This window comes from Lipomyces tetrasporus, assembly GCF_029532465.1.
Source record: "Lipomyces tetrasporus strain NRRL Y-64009 chromosome Unknown POJ06scaffold_3, whole genome shotgun sequence".
NCBI lineage: Eukaryota > Fungi > Ascomycota > Lipomycetes > Lipomycetales > Lipomycetaceae > Lipomyces > Lipomyces tetrasporus.
This window is the reverse complement of record NW_026611598.1, coordinates 593132-613355: the sequence shown is the minus strand read 5'-3', so window position 1 is coordinate 613355 and position 20224 is coordinate 593132. Positions and strand designations below refer to the sequence as shown.

The 20224-nt window shown below is 46.9% G+C and overlaps 7 protein-coding genes across 7 annotated transcripts; 3 read left to right on the top strand and 4 right to left on the bottom strand.

The window, feature by feature from the left end:
- Positions 1–8: 8 nt before the first annotated feature.
- POJ06DRAFT_72334 (DNA glycosylase) lies at positions 9–1601 on the bottom strand. Its single transcript, XM_056191462.1, has 7 exons — positions 1456–1601; positions 1328–1371; positions 1241–1264; positions 803–1112; positions 456–746; positions 214–405; positions 9–159 (listed from the first exon to the last, which is right to left on the bottom strand). Exons 1-7 carry the CDS (start codon positions 1495–1497, stop codon positions 124–126), a joined length of 939 nt encoding a protein of 312 aa, XP_056045311.1. The 5' UTR covers positions 1498–1601; the 3' UTR covers positions 9–123.
- A 497-nt stretch (positions 1602–2098) lies between these two features.
- POJ06DRAFT_280549 (putative methyltransferase-domain-containing protein) lies at positions 2099–3598 on the top strand (the record flags this gene model as incomplete). Its single annotated transcript, XM_056189886.1, has 2 exons — positions 2099–3311; positions 3363–3598. The coding sequence occupies 2 exons, from the start codon at positions 2099–2101 to the stop codon at positions 3596–3598; spliced, it is 1449 nt and encodes a 482-aa protein (XP_056045310.1).
- Positions 3599–3705: 107 nt separating this feature from the next.
- POJ06DRAFT_193500 (uncharacterized protein) lies at positions 3706–5035 on the bottom strand (the record flags this gene model as incomplete). Its single annotated transcript, XM_056184914.1, has 2 exons — positions 3706–4184; positions 4237–5035. The coding sequence occupies 2 exons, from the start codon at positions 5033–5035 to the stop codon at positions 3706–3708; spliced, it is 1278 nt and encodes a 425-aa protein (XP_056045309.1).
- A 440-nt stretch (positions 5036–5475) lies between these two features.
- Positions 5476–7266, bottom strand: POJ06DRAFT_248075 (Metallo-dependent phosphatase-like protein). Its single transcript, XM_056186984.1, has one exon. The coding sequence runs from the start codon at positions 7039–7041 to the stop codon at positions 5713–5715; it is 1329 nt and encodes a 442-aa protein (XP_056045308.1). The 5' UTR covers positions 7042–7266; the 3' UTR covers positions 5476–5712.
- Positions 7267–9654: 2388 nt separating this feature from the next.
- POJ06DRAFT_248067 (uncharacterized protein) lies at positions 9655–10967 on the top strand. The gene is made up of 6 exons (XM_056186983.1): positions 9655–10053; positions 10111–10196; positions 10247–10360; positions 10435–10554; positions 10613–10717; positions 10781–10967. Exons 1-6 carry the CDS (start codon positions 9701–9703, stop codon positions 10837–10839), a joined length of 837 nt encoding a protein of 278 aa, XP_056045307.1. The 5' UTR covers positions 9655–9700; the 3' UTR covers positions 10840–10967.
- Positions 10968–14714, bottom strand: POJ06DRAFT_248064 (component of IIS longevity pathway SMK-1-domain-containing protein). Its single transcript, XM_056186982.1, has 10 exons — positions 14299–14714; positions 14093–14189; positions 13946–14027; positions 13679–13877; positions 13527–13623; positions 13399–13476; positions 12311–13345; positions 12090–12259; positions 11845–12035; positions 10968–11783 (listed from the first exon to the last, which is right to left on the bottom strand). The coding sequence occupies exons 1-10, from the start codon at positions 14404–14406 to the stop codon at positions 11183–11185; spliced, it is 2658 nt and encodes an 885-aa protein (XP_056045306.1). The 5' UTR covers positions 14407–14714; the 3' UTR covers positions 10968–11182.
- Positions 14715–17362: 2648 nt separating this feature from the next.
- On the top strand, positions 17363–19658 carry POJ06DRAFT_248060 (squalene epoxidase-domain-containing protein). The gene is made up of 5 exons (XM_056186981.1): positions 17363–17732; positions 17797–18064; positions 18115–18220; positions 18281–18911; positions 18963–19658. Exons 1-5 carry the CDS (start codon positions 17621–17623, stop codon positions 19232–19234), a joined length of 1389 nt encoding a protein of 462 aa, XP_056045305.1. The 5' UTR covers positions 17363–17620; the 3' UTR covers positions 19235–19658.
- Positions 19659–20224: the final 566 nt, after the last annotated feature.

Here is a 20224-nt window from a genome sequence, read left to right as displayed (position 1 = left end):
ATTTATTTATAATCTATTAATGGGGTTTTGTACCACAACTCTAGCTAGGCAAGTATATAATATTTGTACACGAATTTCACTTTGAAAATCACATAAATCTTCCATATGTATGAACGGGGTAGTCTAAGCATTCTTCCGTAATTCGGATATAAATAGAACCTGTTGAAGACGTTGGTCAGTTATACCAGCAACAAGAAACGTGCGATTACATACCGACTGTGCCCAACCAGCATAATCGCCCCATAATCCACGGAGATGCGAACTGATGTCGTCATATGTCGATTTGGACAACGTTTTCGACTTCGACGGACGGATTTTGGCATCCTTCGCATAGCGTCTCTGAACAATGTTCCACATATGTGTGTCTATTGGCACCGAGCTATGGCAATCGAAAGCCATTAAGCACTTATACATGTCAGCTTGTACCACCAAGACTTCAATGCGATGCAACTCACTACGCAGTCAGCTACTTTAGGACCGACTCCTGGAAGCTCCATGAGAAATTCCCGAACTTTCTCGTATGAGCTGCCCCTTAATTCTGAAAGCTCGTGACCTAGCAACTCCCACTCATGCACTTGCAATGCTGTCTTATACACGTATGGTGCGCGATATCCAAATCCAAGTTCGCGAAGCTTTTGTACAACCGAACTGCTCGCGCAGAGATCCTCAGGTCTCGGGAACGTATAGTATGCCACTCCATCATAAGTAGCCACGTAAGTACCAAACGTCAGACATATGTTGTCGATCTGCAGAAGTAATATTAGAGAGGTCGCAAATCTGGTTGGCATCATTTGACGGTTACCATCTGCGTTATTCGTTTAATACTGTTATTCGTACTGCAGATAAAGCTGCACAAAGTCTCCCATGGATCTTGCCGCAATATACGAATGCCACTGAACAAAGGTGCAATAGTTTTGAAATACCTGTCGCGGGCGCCAAATTCACGATAAAGCTTGGACAGCTTGATAGATGTATTAAAGTAGTCCTGGAGAACGTGTTCAACGTCAATTGGAGTAGTGAGTGTTGCTCTGGCCTGCGATGGAATAGAACGATATAGTATGTGATCTTCTTCCTGACGGAGTATAACTATAAGCTCGTTCAAGACGGATACCCTATTGCTTGATTACTAGAACGGTATCAATAATAGAGGACTTATGGGAATGTGGACGCTCATAGTGCTTACAAAAACTATCGAGATTGGTAGCCAGTTCAACTAGTCGCTATACATAGAACTACGCACCATTCATCTCCGTGCTTTCTCCATCTATATTTGTCAGTCGATTTTCAGTAAAGTAATTTAACAAGCCAGAGATTTCACATAACGTACCTAAAGGACTGGCCGCTGGGGAGAATTATATCGAGAGATATCTCCTAACAATTAGTTAGCGTATACGTTCTAGTACTATCATTGAATTCTACTGAAACCACATATAGGTGCAAAGAAACTATGCGAACCTTAATCGGAATCTTGAGTTGACTCCATGTTATCCTGTTCATTGTAGAGTAGAAATAGGCTCCCTTGTATTAGAGTAGAAATAATTACGACATGGACGGCCAGTTTGAGTTCCTCTCGCATCGTGCGACACGCGCGGAATTTAAGTTTCATGTTCAACACGCGTTATGCTTGCCAACATCCAAGGCCATTATCATATTCGGATCACCTGCTGTGCAGTCAACTTCGCACCTTAATAGCTTGCCATAACGCGAGGTCGCAATTAATGTAATACAATATCTGGCCTAATTTGAAACCAATTGCTCCACATGTTCGATAATGTTTCAGTCACAGCAATTGATTGGCTGGGTACAGCAGTACTCCCGCGTGGTGCACCCGACCATTTCAGAGAGAGCAAGATGGCTAATACTAGCGCGGGCCATGTGCGGATGGCAGTCGCGCGATTGGGAATTAGCAGATTTCCCTCCGCTGACGATAGAAGATCTGACCTTGCCCGCAAGACGTGCTCACAGTGTGGAATACGAACTTTCACTGCTAGTTGACAACTCTTCTAATCATCATGACAAATCGATTGAAACAAACTTCCAGCTGTATCTGGCGCATTTTTTTCGTGCGCAATGTTTATTTGACAGGGATAAGTCTGCAATGGCACGACATGATCTCACTGCGGCTCTGAGATATATGGGGGAGTGCTTCAGAGCGCCGAATCAGTTCGCAAGCTCAACTTTCCGAGTCACACTTGCCTCAGAGAATGATGTGAGCCTCCTTCAATTGGCGACTCTGGAAAATCTACGACCTTTTGTTTTGGCTAGATTACTGTCCGAAGCGGAAGTAGAGCTGGAGATTGTCAGGCAGTCTGTGAACTCATTTGTTACGCTCGTCGATCGATCAATCGCAGCGTTGGAATTGAATGCCACTGGTATAGAATTCTATCCAAAAACATTAAAAACTAGTACGGACTCTGCTGCTGATATCAGCAATAAATGGGGCGGGATGATATTTAGGCTTATTCCGCGAGAGCCATTTTCCAGGCGAGCACTGCAATCCAACGAGTCACACAGCTCAACTCTCACAATACACCTAGCCATTGTGAACGAAATGAATTTATTTCCTCGTGAAGCCATTCCAGCCGAAGCACGGATCACTGTCACTGCAGAAATCATCGGAAATAAGGATGCTAGCATTTTGAGTGCGCCAGTTAAGCCCGATATTAGCGAGATATACTACCCGGGGCTAGATTTTCACGGATTCTACGGCAGCGGCAAAGGTGCTGTAACCGTCCAAGTAGCTTCCAGTAATGAGGAAGAGTTCTATATTCTTCTCTATCCAAGTGCACGCAAGGACATGCCGAAGCTAAAAATTATACCTCTCGTCTTGGGTCCGTTTATCGTCAGCCATAGAATCAACCGTGACAACGACGAGGAAGAGCCGCTGGCTACGCTACGCCCTCTCTATATCGACAGTACTGAACGCATATATATAAAGGAATCAACCTCGGATTTGCCAGGCAAAATATGGGACTCGGCTCTTTTTCTCTGTGATGCGGTTTATCGTTATGTCTCGAACAATCATGGCAGGACCTTAAGTATATTAGATCTTTCTTCAGGCAATGGGGCGGTTGGTCTTTATCTCTACCGGAAGGTTTGGAAATACCTTGGCCACGAAATCGAAGATTTTAGGCTTGCACTCACTGATGTCGAGGAAGCAATACCCCTGATCAGGGAAAATGCTATCAGTTGTTGTCCTGATAGATATCAAGAGATTGTCGTTGACACTTTGTATTGGGGAGACCAAGAGAGACGGATAGATTATTCGCAGTTTGACGTTGTGATAGCTTGCGACCTGATTTACGATAATGGTGAGCGATTCCGGTAGGCTCTTTAATGTGAATTGGTTGCTAATGTTACAGAATATTTCGACGACCTCCTCGTGACGTTACAGCAGCTCTGTGTTCCTGGGAAGACAACAATATTTTTGGGCTACAAAACTCGCGGATTGTCCTCAGACGAAAAATCGGAGCTGTGGAGTCGTATTGCCGGCATATTTCAAATGCAAGAACTCGATGTGCAAGAAAGCACGATCGCAGGAGTCTCCGGAATATGTAGTAAAAGCGTCGGCATAGAAATTTGGCAGTTGTGGCGATAGGCACAAAATGATATGTGATTGTATCGGACAAAGGCAATACACTTTTGGCCCGAGATGATATAATACATTCATGCGAAATATTTACAACGGTCGATAACTGAAGACCACTACTTGTCCGATGTCGCTTCTGTCAGTGGCCCAAGATACTCCATGGCATCCGCAATAGCATCCGCGTCCATAACTCTGTCGGTATTCAAATGCTCGATAATAACGGACCACTCTTCCTTGATTTTATCAACAAGTTCAGGGTATTGGCAGCCCATTGCACGAATTCGAGCCTCCTTTAACAAATCCATGGCCTGTCGGTAGTTCGTTTTCTTTGCTTCAATTACTCCAAGCCCATAAATCGCTAATGCTTGCGCTACATCTAGGTCCTGATGATCCTCCACCGAATACTGCAGAGTCTCATCAGAAGAGCCACGAATTGCCGTCATTTTTGAAAGCGCATCCTTTAAGCATGCTTCAGCCAATTCTAGATATCTTGGAGCATCCGACTTCGCAATCCGTGACTCGAGTGGACGATCGAGAGTGTTGTCGGCTGTAGCTCGTTCGTAGCAAATGAAGTATGCTGATGCGATATCAACCTCTATATGTGTCAGGTATTCATCATTGTAATAGATTTGCAGTCAAATACATACGAGTCCGTAGAATTCGTGGCCATGGATTATCCATAATTTGCATCAACTTGATATTCTCGTTTTTTATGTGATACCCTATGCCTGGTCGCGAATTCTGTATTAACAGTGTGGCATAATAGTCTCGAGCAAGGGCCAGAGTATCCTCGATATCAGAGTCAACATGCGTGAACTGCCTCTTCTCCTCCGTTGTTGGAGACTGCGGAAAATTGTATGACTCCGGCGGAATAGGACAATCTTGTTCAATATCCATAATGTGTGTCGGTAGGAGTTTAGTATAATTATCCGGAAGACGCTTTTGTAGGGTTTCAATCCACATGCCTAGCATTGGCAGATTCGCAGACGTCTGTTCTATTGTCTCGGCGACTTCTGCTGCCCGCACACTCACGCGCAAATATCGGACGAGCTTATCGAACGACATAGTTCCTGCCCGACGGGGGTCTTCTTGCAACCACACAATCCCATTATCAAGAATATTGTTGTACATGAGAAGCGCCGGCTCATATGCGTCAAGCCGCTCGAGAATTTCTCCAACCTTGATCTGTAGACCAGTATATTCGTCGCAAGTCTGGTTCATGTCCAAATGCTCTGCGACTTCCAGCGCGGATAGGTAAAACGAGATCGCGCGTTCATAATTATCTGGGGTGTCCTTCCGTTCTGCCTTTAGGCCCAGCCTGATGAGATCTGCAACTTCCTTGGGATAGTTATGTTTCGGAAACGTAACGTACACAATTCCTGCCATTGTCAGGATGCCTGCGAGTGCCAGGCGCCCGCGGGTCCAAAACGGTGAGTTCCCGCCCATCGTCGATATTACCCGATGTCCACCATGGATCTGGTAGAGTGGTGGGCCAACAAACAGCTGCTTGGTCGATTGTGACCGTGTATTCCGTCGTTCCTGAAGTGGTGGTTGGTTTGTCATACTGCGACAGCCTCGCCGACTGGCCCTGAGGATTCGAAAGTATAGGGACCAATTTTTTCGAACCAATCCTGAGGATTGTCGAACCGGACGTAAATGCAATAGGTTCATAGACATAGTCTCAGATTTATTTTCTGCGCGACTTTGCTGCCCGCTTTGGTCGCGCTGTCAAGGCGTATCTGTCGTGGCCATCTCGGTGACGGCGGCTCCCAAAATACAGAGTTATGACGTTACTCTCAATAACTTTGAAGAATTCGACGCCAATCATGTGCTGGCGGTCACGACGAGGACTCTTTAAGTTCCTGGCCAGAGCTTATTTAGTGTTTCCATGTAGAATATTTAAGCTGTTTAATATTACATGCGAACTTTACCTTTAAACATCTAGAATTGCCCGAAGAATATATATGTACTCCTCACCAAGGTGCCGTTTGGTCCACACCCTTGTAATGCAACATCACTAACTATACACATGTCCGGCTTCAACAATCATAAACCATCCAAAACCCAGCGTCATAATCATATACCTACAATTCATAATCTACCATGATTTTCATCTAAACATTCTAGAACTTCCCGTCAACATAGCCTGGAAGCTTGGGATCATGAACCTGACATTTGACACTAACAATGTCATGCTTCCATCCCCCAAGTCCATCTCGCTTTGCGACCAATGCAGTAAGATAATCACCCTTATAACATCTGCTATCTAAGCCTTTTGAGTATGCCTCGATGGCAAGCCCGGTCTTTGCATCGTGGCCGTACACGACAGTGCGTCTCTGGGACGGTGACAGCGTCTCCTGATAGTCATTCCATACTTCCTTCCACAATATGCCATCACGCGACGCAGAAGCAGTAGAATTGTTTGGCGGTAGCAACGTGCGAATATAGAGAACGACTGCCGGCTCTTGATCTGTCAGAGTTGGCACGTCCCACATAAGACCTGCGTGACAAGCCGCCACATCACCGCCATCAGGTCCGAAAATCTGCTCTGGAATGTGAAGAATGAGAGGGCAGGAGTCTATATACTCAATCTGCTCCGGAGAAGCTTTCTTGATGATTTTCTTCTCATCTGCCATAACATGAACAAATCCACCAGTAGATGGATCGAAATCACCCGACTCTAGCGTGTCGTCCATTTCATGCATCATGCAATCATCATCGTCGTCAGTGTGAGCATGCGCTCCATGCGGATGCACTGCGTGTTTAACAGCAGAATGCATCATGCCATGCATAGCCTTTCTCTTGGTCTTCATCGACTGTCCAATCACGGTGACTTCCTCACCATCATCGTCGTCATCATCATCATCATCAAAGTGTTCCAAGTCGCCGCTCTTGGTTCCATCCTCTAACCTGTCCCGTACGTCATTGTCGAACTTCTGACCGTGCTTTTTAGCGTAGCGCCGCAATAAAGTGTTTTCATGATTTCCTCGAACACAAGCAGCGTCGTATTTCATAGCCATTTCTAGTACAGCTATGGAATCGGGACCCTTGGAAATAAAATCGCCCAAAAGGATGAGCTTATCTTGGGTAGGAACAAATTCCACTGCCTCGAGAAGCTGGCCAAACTCGACATTGCAACCGTGAATATCACCAATAAAAATCAGACGCCCTTCGGACGATGCTGGTAATAATTCAGTTGGATAATCAGCGACTTTAACGGTAGCCGTAAGCTGGTAGACTTTGGATTTGCGGGTCGGGGCCCAGAAAAGGAAGAAATAAAGCACAGGAATTAGCGCAGCGATGCCAAATACCAGGAGTATGTTCTTCTTATTGAATCTGCGAGGACTTGGACCGGGCTTGTCGTCGATTGCCAGAGGTCTTTCGGCGTCCAGTGCGTTAGGATCATCACGATACCGTGGATACTGAGAGACTGGAGCAACGGACACAGTCATTATTTGGCCTGTGTTTCTGATGAAGCCTTTCGAGAGATGGAGCAGTTAGAATGCGGTTCAATGCTAGATGCGAATGGTGGTTGAAGTAGCTGGGGTCGAAGGCGACAGCGAAGTCCTAGTCCACTTGTGTACAAGCGGGTAGCAATCCAATAGCCGAGGGACCGCGCCTTCGGTTGCAAAGGCGAGCAGGTTTGCTGCTGATGGTGTCGTCGCTGTCGCGTCTGTCGTAGTGCGACGCAAACGCAAGCTGGAACAACGGTTAATTTGCCGATAGTGGCCGCCAGGGTCTCTGCGGCGCACATGTGCGCGTTCTAATTGATACGACTGGCCGGTTCAGATATGGGTTAGGGCTTACGTGTAGTGCGCCGCTAGCACAATCTTGCGCCACCAGTACGACACCCTCAGATTCTTGTGGGCAGTGCAATATCGAGTAGTCTTGGGAGTCCAGAACTTGAGAGAGATATGTATATCTGGCCTACTCCAAGTCCAGCAGCACCACTCCCATGCCAAGAATGTGTAGCTCCATTCCAATTATTCAAGTGGATTCAGGGCGTCATTCCGAAGTAGCCTGTGCCCCTGTCAAATGATGCGTCCTTCACATCGAGGCAACTTGGCCAGAAGTTTAACGCTATGTAATAGCGCTATTCGGTCTTTCAGTATTAGCTTGTGGTTTTGCATGGCGAAAGGACGCGCTACATGAAAAATTTGTTTGGCATGATTAGCGACTTTGTCTTACGAATAATACAGGTGGTAGTCCGTAGTCGTTCGGGTTTGGAGTATCTGTTGTAGCCACACGTAAATATGATTGCAATGGGCAATATCAATACCAATCCGGACGAGGACCAAGAAGCGGATGCCTTTATCCGACTCCGTCGCAGTGCAACCAATATAACCGCAAAAGAAAATGGACACTCACTTCCAGTGGTTGGACCAACAATTTCGTCGCGTTGTGGACATGACATAGATTTGGTATATCCTTCCGACACAGCACATTTGCAAAGCTAATGGTCTCAATAATGGGCATTCTTTGCTGCATATCCTGACCTAACAAGCTTTGGTTTACAAGTGCTCCAGATAGCGATTTGTGGCAGTGCCTGCATTGTCAATTTGTCGTAGGAAGGTTTTCAAATTAATTACCCGTAAATTAAGCATTTGTCGGTTATTGATTATTTGACGACGGGTTACCGTTCAGCAATCCGTCACGTCTATCTTCGTAAGAGTTTGATGCTTCATTCCACTCGCATGCGTCGTCGTGGTTGGGGCTTTTTAGTCTCCCGAAGGGATCTGTGCGCATGTTAGAATAGAATGTTGCTGGTGCGTAAATGGGAGCAGATACGTGAAGGGGCATTCAACCAGCCCGATAAGGTTGTTGTGCGGAAATTACCACGTGCATGATAACACGAATGTGATGTTCGATTCTTGAAAAACAACGTGTGTATTCGTTGCTAAATTCGTGGCTTCATTATCATTATTTGCAGATGACAAGGTTGGTTACCTAGCGACTTCCTTAAGACGATCCGTTTGGGTTCACTCTCAGGAACGTACCACTGAGGGTATCGTACCGGCCACGGCTATTCGTGCCCCGTCGGAGCACTCCGCCGGAACAGTCACTCGGATCTCAGGCTACATTCCTTCCGCTCGTTGCTTTGCTTTTGGTTCTTTTGTAATGCGTTTGTTTTTCTTATGGGCTTCTTGTTTCTAGATTATAAAAGTTTTCATTGGTTGTAGAGGCTCGGACGAGGGCGCAGGAATGCGCTATATAAGCACAATTTATCCCCGACCAAGTCCTCATAGTTAATATTCAATAATATATTGTTATAAGCTATCCAACTAGCATAACATATAGTGCAAACCGTCGACTCTGACCTTGAGACCCTCAGGCCTCGACCTCACACCAACATCCGTCTGAACCTGTAGTACTGCAACAGATTAAGGGAGGTTACGCAACCATTGAGCTGCACGTGACCAGAACAAAACGTAACCGTACGTCGACCGCCTTGCATCTTTAACCCCATTAATCACTCGATCAACGATCTCCGCTTTCGCGAAATTGAAAAGCTTGACCATGACCTTTTTTTATTGCGGAGTCCCGTACTGCTTCGGTGTTGTGGTCGCATTAAGTCCAGAGCGAACCCCTGGGCTCAGGGGATCACAAAGGGCAATAATTCGAGGATCTAGTTATTCCCACAAATTTGCGTTGTAGTGCGAGTCTTAACGGAGACATATATCTCCCATGTGACAATGTCGGTTTACATCGTACACAAGACGCTCTGTCGTCAGAATTCAAAATTATGGGATATATTTAGGACAAAAGAAAGACGCGGGGGAACCAATCCCAAGAATGGAAAAACAAGACTGTAACTAGTTCCAAAACACAACCTATCGATTTCCCCCAACCCTTATTTGCCCAAGTTGCCGAAAGTCGGCAAGGACTTCCCCGCGTTTGGTGGAGATGCTCTTTGGATTGCCGAATGTAAATGCTCGTTCGTCTGCAAATCTAGCATTAATATTGTCGGCAAGGGTCCACACCGTTTACCGACCGTTACCGATACGTACAATGGCGACTGCCTATTCAACTTCCGTGTTTCAACCCGGTATTTTTAATAATAAAGCTGTCTTCTGCACAGGAGGCGCGGTAAGTCGTTACGTTTGTAACTTGATGCAGGTTGGCATTTTTGGGCTACTGACGTTGCAACAGGGTACAATATGCCGTCGCCAAGTTGAAGCACTAGTGATCCTTGGTGCCAATGCGGTGATTGTTGGTCGCAAAAAAGTTGTTACCGAGAAGGTAGCGGCAGAGATTCAGCAGCTGCGCAAGGGATCTAAGGTCCTCGGCATGAGCGTCGACGTGCGAGACTACAAGGCCTTACAAGAGGCTATTGCAAGGACCGTTGAAGAACTCGGGAAAATTGACTACGTTATTTGTGGAGCAGCGGGGAACTTCCTGGCTGATTTTAGGCATCTTTCTAGCAACGCTTTCAAGACAGTCGTAGAAATTGATTTGCTGGGAAGGTGCGCCACATTTTCAGCTTATTTCATGCGTGAATGATTCTAACAGTCATCTTCTAGTTATAATACTGTGAAAGCGGCGCAGAACCAACTAATTACAAACAAGGGAAGCGTTATTTTTGTTTCCGCGACCTTGCACTATTACGGTAGGTTCTTGTCGATTGCTGTCATTTGATCCGAACTAACCCGCTACGAGGCGTTCCGTTCCAGAGTCACGTTGCTGCAGCCAAGGCTGGGATTGACGCACTCAGCAATGCTTTGGCGGTAGAACTAGGTCCATTTGGAGTTCGATGTAACTGCATTGCACCCGGTATAAAATTATGTTGCGGCTGTCCGACGCGAACAAACGACTTGGATGTGGAGCTGACTTAAACATTGGCGTAGGTCCAATTGATGGCACAGAGGGAATATCCCGTCTTCTCCCGAAAGAGATGACCGAAAACGCCAGAAAAGCAGTCCCTCTCCAGCGATTTGGTACGATTGACGACATATCCCATGCGACAGGTAAATTGAAGTGAAATATGTTCCATTAGGCCTTGGGGTCGCCTAATCATTCGACTAGTTTTCCTCTTCTCGCCAGCATCGTCCTTCATTACCGGTACCACAATTGTGGTTGACGGAGGCGCCTGGCACACTGGACAGGCGGGCACACTCCCTTATCCTGAATGTAAGCCAACTCCACGTTGAGTTATGACCTGATGTGTGCGGTATACTAAAGCTATTCCCCCAGCTATTCTTCACAGCGACAAGCTCAGTTTGTTCGCACCCAAGAGTAAATCGAAACTTTAGCATTCACAGGAGTGTTGTAGTTACGGTGAAAATTAATGACATGTTATCGTTCCAAAGTGGTCGTATATTGTACATGATGAATATGACATGATATTGTATGTAAATGAACGCAGATGAGAAATACATGACTCAGGTTACAACCGATGCAATAATACTAGACGCCTGATCCCCAACTAAAAACAAAACCAACCCTCCAAAGCAAGATGTAGACCGAACGACTAGAAATATGGCCCTGATGCCATAATATAGAATGCTTTCCGCGGTTAACGACTCCACATCTTATGTGACGTTCACTGACCCGACTTCTTATGTATAGTAGTTCGCACGAAAGATACTTCGGTCTTCACTTGGACGCTTCCTCCTTATCTTTGAATCGTTTCGATCCAAAACTAATTGAGATTTTTTTGTTCATATTTGACAAAAACCCCTTCTTTGCTGTGGCAGCATTATTTCCGAGTCCAGTACCAGACGATGGCGACCTGGGCACAAAACTACTAGATCTTGTCTTCTTCGATGATAACTTGACAAGCTCGTCATCGTCTTCTTGTTGTTTTGCCTCATCTCGTCGCCTCTTTTCGCCCAGCACTTGCAGTGGTGTAGGACCGCCAGGATCCAAGTCTGGTGGGTTGGAATCGGCTGCCTCACGTTTGCCCTCTAGTAACCTATTCACGAGACTCTCACCGCTGCCGAGCGTTTCAGAAATCACAGCCGAAGAACTTGGCGACTTGTCGTCGGTCTGCACAGACGGCACATCAATAATGATGTCATCATTTCTTGAAGCGTCAGCAATGACATTAGCTTTATCATCCCCGGGCCCAGGAATTTTCGCAACACTAGTTGCAACCGGCTCTTCCAATGGCTGATCTTCTTCATCATCCGACGTGTTGAAATATTCATCTTCATCAGGAGCCAAATCACGAAGTCCGTTACCTCGACTCGGGATACTAATTGATCACGTCAGCATCGAAACCGGAATGGTATACTAAATAAGAGATTGTAGCTTACGTAGCCAGCATTGAATCCGTGACTGCTAGTTCAGTGGGGGGTGCCGAATCATCGTGCAGCTGATCGTACCGCCATAATAGTGATCTTATTGTCTCAAAAGACGTAAGCATCTCTAATCGATCGCGATACGTTTCGACAATATGCGTTACTATTGTTTTCATGTTGCGCTGATAGTCAGGCTTTGAGCTACCCTGTTCCAGAACTGTTAGTACATCTAAAAATTTGCATTGAATCCGACAACATACTGTTCGGACGAACTCAAAAAATTCAAGGCATGCTGAATTCAACAGGTTATTTCTGCTGCTGACTTCCTCCAGAAGATCAACCACAGGCGCAAATAGTCGTTTCTTTACAAGAAATCTACAATAAAATTCGTCGTTCGTGCCGAGACATTGTCTGAAGCATCGCAATGCCGCTAAACTCACGTCAATCGAATCCTTGAAACGGAAAATTTTGAAATACTAACCTAACCGAAGCGATTTGTGCGAACTGCCGAACAGCGTACTGATATTTGCCAACACATTTGACTCCACAAAAAAGGACCGGCTCCGGTAACCGTGCAATCTAATGAAGGCACACACCAGGTCACAAAGGCAGCCGTAAAGTGTAGCCACATGCGGTGGCATGTGCCTCAGTTTGTCCGCTGAGTTCAAATCTGTCAACCTCTGAAACAAGCGTTGAACGGATTGATTGTAGAATGAGTCTAGAAACATTTCGATTTCCGGATCATCGGCGCGCTGGCGGAGAAACATGTCTGCGGTCTTCCTCAGAGCTTCGAGTGGCTGACCGGACGTCGGATCAAGTAGGATTTGAATTGCTTCTGATACTTGCGACGTCACGCCAAAATCGGATCCGCTTAGTAATAAGTCTATGAGAGTATCGATGATAGAAGTATTCTCATTGGCCGTCTTTAAAACAACAGATCGAACAAATGAAGGGTCGTGGTCAATGATCGAAAGAATTAGCTCCGTGCCAGCTATGCGCACATTCGGAATGTCATCTCTAAGTGCAAAGTCGATCACGTCAAACAATCCCTTCTTAATAAAATTCGTGTAGAGAAGTGATCGTTGTTGAGGTTGCAAATTTTTTGCTGTAAGGCAAAATTGGTGAATAAACCTTACGGCATCACGCTTTTTTTGAAGTGCGTGCTGAGCCAAACCGTCTGCGTAGTCTGTATCGCCACTCTGTAAACTTTCCAGTTCCTGCGAGGACGTAGGCGTACTTCTGAAAATTCCAAAGAGCTCAGATGTAAACTCTTCGTTATGCTGCAAGTAGCTGAGAACATCGACCTGATAGAAATATATCATGGAACTCAGCATTGAGAATGTCGGATCATCTAGTAAGCGAGCAAGTACAACATCTTTCAAGTACTGTAGCCTAAATATGTATTTTATCTTATTCCGGATTCCGTTATCTGGGATCGGAACCACTTCCTTAAATCGGGACCTGTCAGAAATGTAATCTCTGTGATTGGCCTTGTGTGTCGGAAATTCAGGATCATCTAATGAAGTTAGACCGTCGTATGCATACAGGAACGCAAAAGAGCCGACAAACATTCTAGAATCCCCACTACGCCCACAATGTACTCATCCAAAAGAATCTGTTCCATTATCGTATTGTCATTCATGAGGACTGTATCTATCAGCATAAAGAAGTCAATGGTAGTAGCGCATAATTCATACTTATGAGTTTCATTATTCGGCAAAGCGAATGCAAGTCAGGCAGACTCTCCAGATCTTCGGCCATGCTCAGCAGCGGGATTAACTTTCTAATATAGTCCTAAATCGAATCAGCCAAGGAAATAATTGCTGCAGCACGTTCGGCCAGCACTAACCAGATCTTGGATATTCCTTGTTATAGAATCTCGACCATACTGTGTGTGCGATGCTAATGTGAGACTGCGTTCGATATCGGGCAAGGTTCCAAGCGTGGGTTCCGGCGGAAGTGTAATTGAACCATTTTGAACATCATTCGCGTCATCAGATTGGTTATCGTCGAGTCCCAGATGCTTTTGAACTTCAGTTATAAACTCCCTACCAAGAATCAGCCATTATTCTAGACGACAGAAAATGACGTAAAACGCCACAGAATGCTAAAGTACCATATGGTAGCACATCCTTCACCCTCCTGAAAGCTGAGCGCTAGATCGGTCTCATCTGGATCTGTCCAGACGATTAATGTATCTGGAATGCGATGTTAGATATGAAACCAGTGCCCAACTCGTTAGTCGTTACTGAAGGCGACGCACCCTGCTGTTTCTGATACTGGACCTCCTTGTAGATTCTCGCCTCCAAGAGGAACTTGTCTATTTCTTCCTCGCTTTTGACAAGAATATACGCTTCCTCCTGTTATCAACACGTACGTCAGCAATTCGATCCCATCAAATAATTAGTGCCGGCCAACTATGTTGCAGCCTTCAACGCGCGATAGTCAGAAAAACAACGAAATACGCACATTAACGATTTCACCAATACAAAAGCCAGTGCCTCTGTCGTGCCAGTTCTCGTGCTGCAGTTCGTAGACCTTGACCCGTCGAGGCGTGACCGGGACCTCGAAAGACATGCCGCCGGGACGGTGGTAGGTGGCGGATGGCTACCGAACAGGTCAGATCGTCAACCGGATGACAAGATGCCGGCAGCACGCAACAGCCGAGATTCCACGCGCAAGACTAGACCACTATACTGGGGTTGGCAGGCGACAATACGTACACCACACAATCTCACAGATGGACGGAGATGGCACGCGCTGATGAAAGGTCAGGTTATCAGGGATTTTGTGGTTGTGATGATGTGGAAGATGATGTTTAGTTGATATTGCAGCCAAAGTTGAAGGCTGATGATGTCGATGATGATGATGTTGTCGGCGTCACGGGCAACACACGCGCGCGAGGCACTTGACGGTCCGGAGGAACCGATTCACGTTGACGTGGGGTTTGGGTTTCTCCTCGCGGTTAGGGCTGTGCCGCATTATTACTTCTTAGGCGAGATGAGACGGTTCGACACGCGACCCTCGTTAGTTACTACTACGCCTTGGTCTGTTCAATCAGGGTCCGATCGCATTTGTTTGGTCTAGTCAGGCTGTCCCTGGACGGATGACAAACCTTGTCCCAAAGCCACGGCGCTTCTGCTACCATTCATATAAACTGCTAGCCTGTCAGTCTTAGACAAGCAGAAGCACCGGCGGGCTGGCGAGACCCTGTGAAGCAGATCCGTTATATGACGATAACAAGACGAACCCGTGAGTTTTTGCATAAGCCGATAACTCTGCTACTCCGATATGAATTAGCATTACACATCGCATCGGCTTAACCGGGTATAAACTGTATTGATATGGTCGGCATCCGAACTTGGTCAACTTGGTCTCCAGATGCAAATAGACATGGCTTGTTAAGCCGATCACGAAAATAATTGCTCCCAAAGATCCGGCGCAGGTTAGCAATCAAGCACTATGCGGCGAGTTGTTCGCATGCCGCCGGACCGGACTATATATACCTGGCATAAATGAAAAAAACTTCGCGGACATGTACGTAGATGTGACTATATTATCTCGTCGCATTTATCGGACCGTCTTTATCCAACGCTTGCCAGTGACTCAACGGAATAGCGAATTCAGTTCTACACGGGGCGGCGAGTTTTGTATTCCGTCCTCAGCTGCAGTGATTTATCCATCACGGCTGTCAAATGTCTTCGTCACTAAAAGTTCTAAGACCGTTTGCATTCATTCTAACTAAGGAGGTGGGTTGTTGCTATCGTGCTATCACACGAACGACGTTAGCGAATAATGGAACGCCGATATTTGAATTGCAGTCCTTTGGTCTGCAGTATGGTTTGCGAAATTAAATACAAATGCCTCTAAGTTATATATCATTTCTGCCGAGGGCCGCTCAACTTGGGTGCAATGAGACCTAACTCAAAAATCTTTGCCGCGAGATCTCAAACCGAAGCTCAGGCCGTCCGGTTGCAGATCCCGGGCCAGCGTCACGTTGGTTCTCTCGACTTGGGTTAAGAATCGCACCCGGCTTCCGTCGTTGTTTCCTGCTACGTACGGCCGTTGGTGCGTAGCGGTCCATAGTCGCGTACTCACGGCTACCCAACGTACGCAGTACAGTGTCTTTTGAGCTGGTCAGAATCCTGGAAGCTATGGATTGCAAACATCAGGGGTATCATTGCAGGGGGTATTGAGTTTGCGTGCCTGGGCCGGATAGTGTCAGCACAGTTGGTTAAGGCGCGTCAATGACCCAGAAGCCTTAATCGCCAGGACCATGAACATGTGCCGTGGTGCCGTGTCTTCCCCGGACCGGCAGAAACAGTATGTAGTGCACGCAGCTAATCTCCTGCAGTCTGCAGAACTATCGTGTTAATGTTGATCTTAAAGCCGAGAACAACGTCAGTGTGCCGATTAGATGGCCAGAGCCGGCTATTGATGCCTTAGGATTATTAACTGTAGCGCGAACCTAAGGTACGGCCATCACATGCTGCCCAGCGTCCCATTACAGTGGAAATACGACAAAGCGTAGTCCCTGCTGACAATAATACTCAGTGCTTTATCCTCACTTACGTCGTGCCCTGTTGCGTTTTACCAGACTTTATATCGAACACAGGGCTCATCGTGCAGTCGTACTTCGGGTGACTGCGATACGGCCATAACGATTGCGAGTAAGGACAATCCGCCAGGTGGAATGACTGTCAGCAGCCTGCGGCCGTCACAAATGACCTGGCAGGTGGCGGCAAATCATAAATCATAATTCTGACGATGGCAGTGTACTGTATGTCAAAGTTTACGGAACGTTGCGAAAGACCGATTCGAAGCCCAGCGATCCGTGGTACTGGATGTAACCTTAAACCTTCTACGCTGGAGGTTGCACCAGGCCGGACCGGATATTGTTGGATCCGACCCTCCTAGTAATATTGGAACCGGGCAAGTTACTTCCAGCAATTAAATTGACACGCCACGACCGCGGGCCAGGTGAAGACCTATCTGGCGTCTCGTGGACATCAGAGACCACTCGTGGATAATCATGCTCTCCGGTGTCAGGTTCGCATATACCGTCGCTAAGTCAAGGTATCAGGCGGAATACACAACGGAAGGGACCGTTAGCGTATTTATCACTTGCGGTGCAGACTAAGACGAATGGATGCCATGAAGCCGGCCGGGGCTTGCGGGTGCTGACGAGTTGCTGCAACTTCACTCTTAACCAGCCATGCCAGCAAAGTTTAAATTTCCTCAACGAAAATACTTCGTGATGCAAAAGATAGATTGCACAATTGCTATATACGGGTTACATTGCTGGATCAATTAATTGCTCCTGCACATAGCCTCCAATGCAGAGCCAGGCGATACACCGTACCGTTGGTTGCGAGCATGCTACAGTTGATGGCCATGAGCTTAAAGGGAATGTCGCGCGGCCAGGGGCAAGTCGGTCCACCGAAAGTTGAAACCGGCAGAAAACCGGTTCAACCTGTTGGGTTGGAAGACACACTGACAGTCAGACCAGTGGCCACACCTCTGAAACCCAACGCACAGGTTTCTGTCCACACCACCCACACATATAATAATAACTTCGAGTCTCGCTCCCTTTGTAGCGCGACCGCACAAAATTCTACCCGCGATCTGAGTCGCCCTTACGGCTGGCCAATTGTCTGCCCAAGTGCCGTCCTCTGTTCTTCAACCTAGGACCCGCTCTTGTTTCCAGCCGGTCGTCTTGGGACCCTGTTGCGTTCGAACTATCAGGCACGCTTTGCCGATTTCTACTTCCCACTCTCACTTTCTACGGTAAATGACTGAGCCAATTGCGTCGCAGTACGACGTTGTCATTGTCGGCGCTGGTGTCGTTGGCTCCGCGCTCGGGGCTACGTTCGGCCGCCAGGGACGGAGGGTCTTGCTCATCGGTTCGTACCCAGTGTGTTTATTACTTCTTGATGAATCTCGAATTACTTACTTGCTGTGTTGCAGAACGCGACTGGGCCGAACCTGACCGGATAGTTGGCGAATTGTTACAGCCTGGTGGTGTCCGTGCATTGGAGAAGCTCGGACTGCGGCAATGTCTGGAGGACATCGACGCGATCAATGTCGTCGGCTACGCCATCTCTTACCACGGTGAGAACGTTTCAATAGCGTACGCGAGTGACCATAATGCCCCGGAAAAGACTCTTGAAGGCAGGTCTTTTCACCACGGACGCTTTGTTTCAAAACTGCGAGAAGCTGCCAAGAATTCACCAAAGTAAGACCAGTGGTTCTATTGTTTGGTATTCGGCTAACATTTAAATCAAGTGTCACTGTCTTAGAAGCCACTGTGAATGAAATAATATCGGACAAAGTAACAAGCCAAATACTTGGTGTCCGGTGCAGCAATAGAAAGACAGAACTATCTGAATACGTGAGTGCACGCTTGTGACTGTTGGGTTCAATTCGCTCAACTAACGTTCCCTGTTAATAGTACTACGGTGCATTGACCGTTGTCGCAGATGGCACTTTCTCGAAATTCAGACGCGATTACATCTCCACACCCGTTCAGATCAGATCCCATTTTGTAGGCATAGTGCTAAAGGATGCCGTACTCCCCACGCCCCGTCACGGACATGTCATTCTCGGAGATCACCCACCCATACTTGTTTATCAGATCGGCTCGAACGAGACGCGAATGCTTGTCGATGTTCAGGGTAAGCTCCCGTCAGCTGCGAATGGCGACCTGAAACGACACCTGGAAGGGGTCGTCTCCGCCTCTATTCCTGCGTGTCTCCTTCCCTCATTCAAGGCCGCAATGCAAACAGAGAGATTACGGTCAATGCCAAACTCCTACCTTCCGCCATCCGCGAACGATACTCACGGCCTTCTGCTTCTGGGAGACGCGTACAATATGCGGCACCCGCTTACTGGCGGCGGCATGACTGTTGCATTGAACGACATTGTTCTTATTTCTGACCTGCTCTCCCCCGCGCGTGTCCCTTCTTTCGACGACACAAATCTCGTTGTCTCTCAGCTTAATGAGTTTTACTGGAAGCGAAAGAACCTTAGCACGGTTATCAATATTCTTGCGCAAGCTCTCTATGCTTTGTTTGCGGCCAATGGTAACGCTTCCACTTTCATTTACTGAGGAAGATTAACTAACTCACTTGCAGACAGTCGTCTACGCAGGCTGCAAAATGGTTGCTTCCGATACTTCCAACGTGGTGGTATCTATGTCTCCGAGCCGATTGGTCTCCTTTCTGGTATACTACCCGTCCCATTCTTGCTCATCAGCCATTTCTTTCAGGTAGCGTTGTACAGTATTTATGTTCTCTTCCAAGACGCAACCTGGTCGCAGTATCCAGCACTGACGGTGGAAAGTGTATCAGTGTTCTGGAAGGCGTGTCTGGTTGTCCTACCAATGTTGTGGTCCGAGTGGAGATGATTTTGTTTTATTGCATTTGTTGACGACCGGATATGATTGTTATAGAATAGACTAATAATGGTAATGTAATCTAATTAAGGATAGAACTATGGTGTACGTTAGTGAATACTGCGAAGGAACGCGATATGGTTTGAACCAATAATAATGTGTGGGTGGACGCGAGCAAAACATCACGCGAGTGCGGCTCGTGTTCGGGCGAGCCTTGGCGTCAAAATTTCGGTGGATGAAAACTAAATTTTGGATTTTGGCGCAGGCAATTTTCAGGTTTTGAGTTTTTATCGCGTCGTTGTTTACTTGTTAACGAAGCTCCTGACTCCTGTATGTTTAACGTCAGTCTGGCAATATAATCGGATAGTCGTCGAGCAAACAGCGACCTGGTGGTGTAGATTGCTTGCCGATAGCCATTTTGGGACAATAAAAATGGAAACGCATCCTGATACTCTATTTGCCCTCTTCCACACAAACAACGTAGGATGGTGCCTGACTTAATGCTGGCACGGGTCATTTTGGGTAGTTTTGAAAACGGGGAAATTTTGACTCCCGCTTAAGACTCGCCTTTCTGGTTCGTACTCGCATCGCTTGCCCGGTTGCGACACGATCCGAGTTCAACGACCCGAGCTACGCAACCAAGCGTAGCGGGAGATTCGCGATTGACGAACTCGGGTCGTCGACTTTTGAATTGCGACTCGGTTCCCAGAGACCTTGACCGAGGTCGCGGTAGAACTAGTGATGTCTGCCGTGATATCATAGTATCAATTCTCAGAAAAAGGCGGTGGCCATTCTCGGTCGGTTATACGTGCGCATTGAATAATTACTATTATGGTCGTAGATACAATGACAGTTTTGAGCAAATTATGCTTCAGATGCAGGCGCATTTGTCTACATTCTAAAATTCAAAAGATTCTAAGTCCTAGACGTCTATCTGCTGTTAGTCGGCTGTCGGAAGGGGCTTCACCGAGACGTGATATACTAATTATATGTCGTACCCTT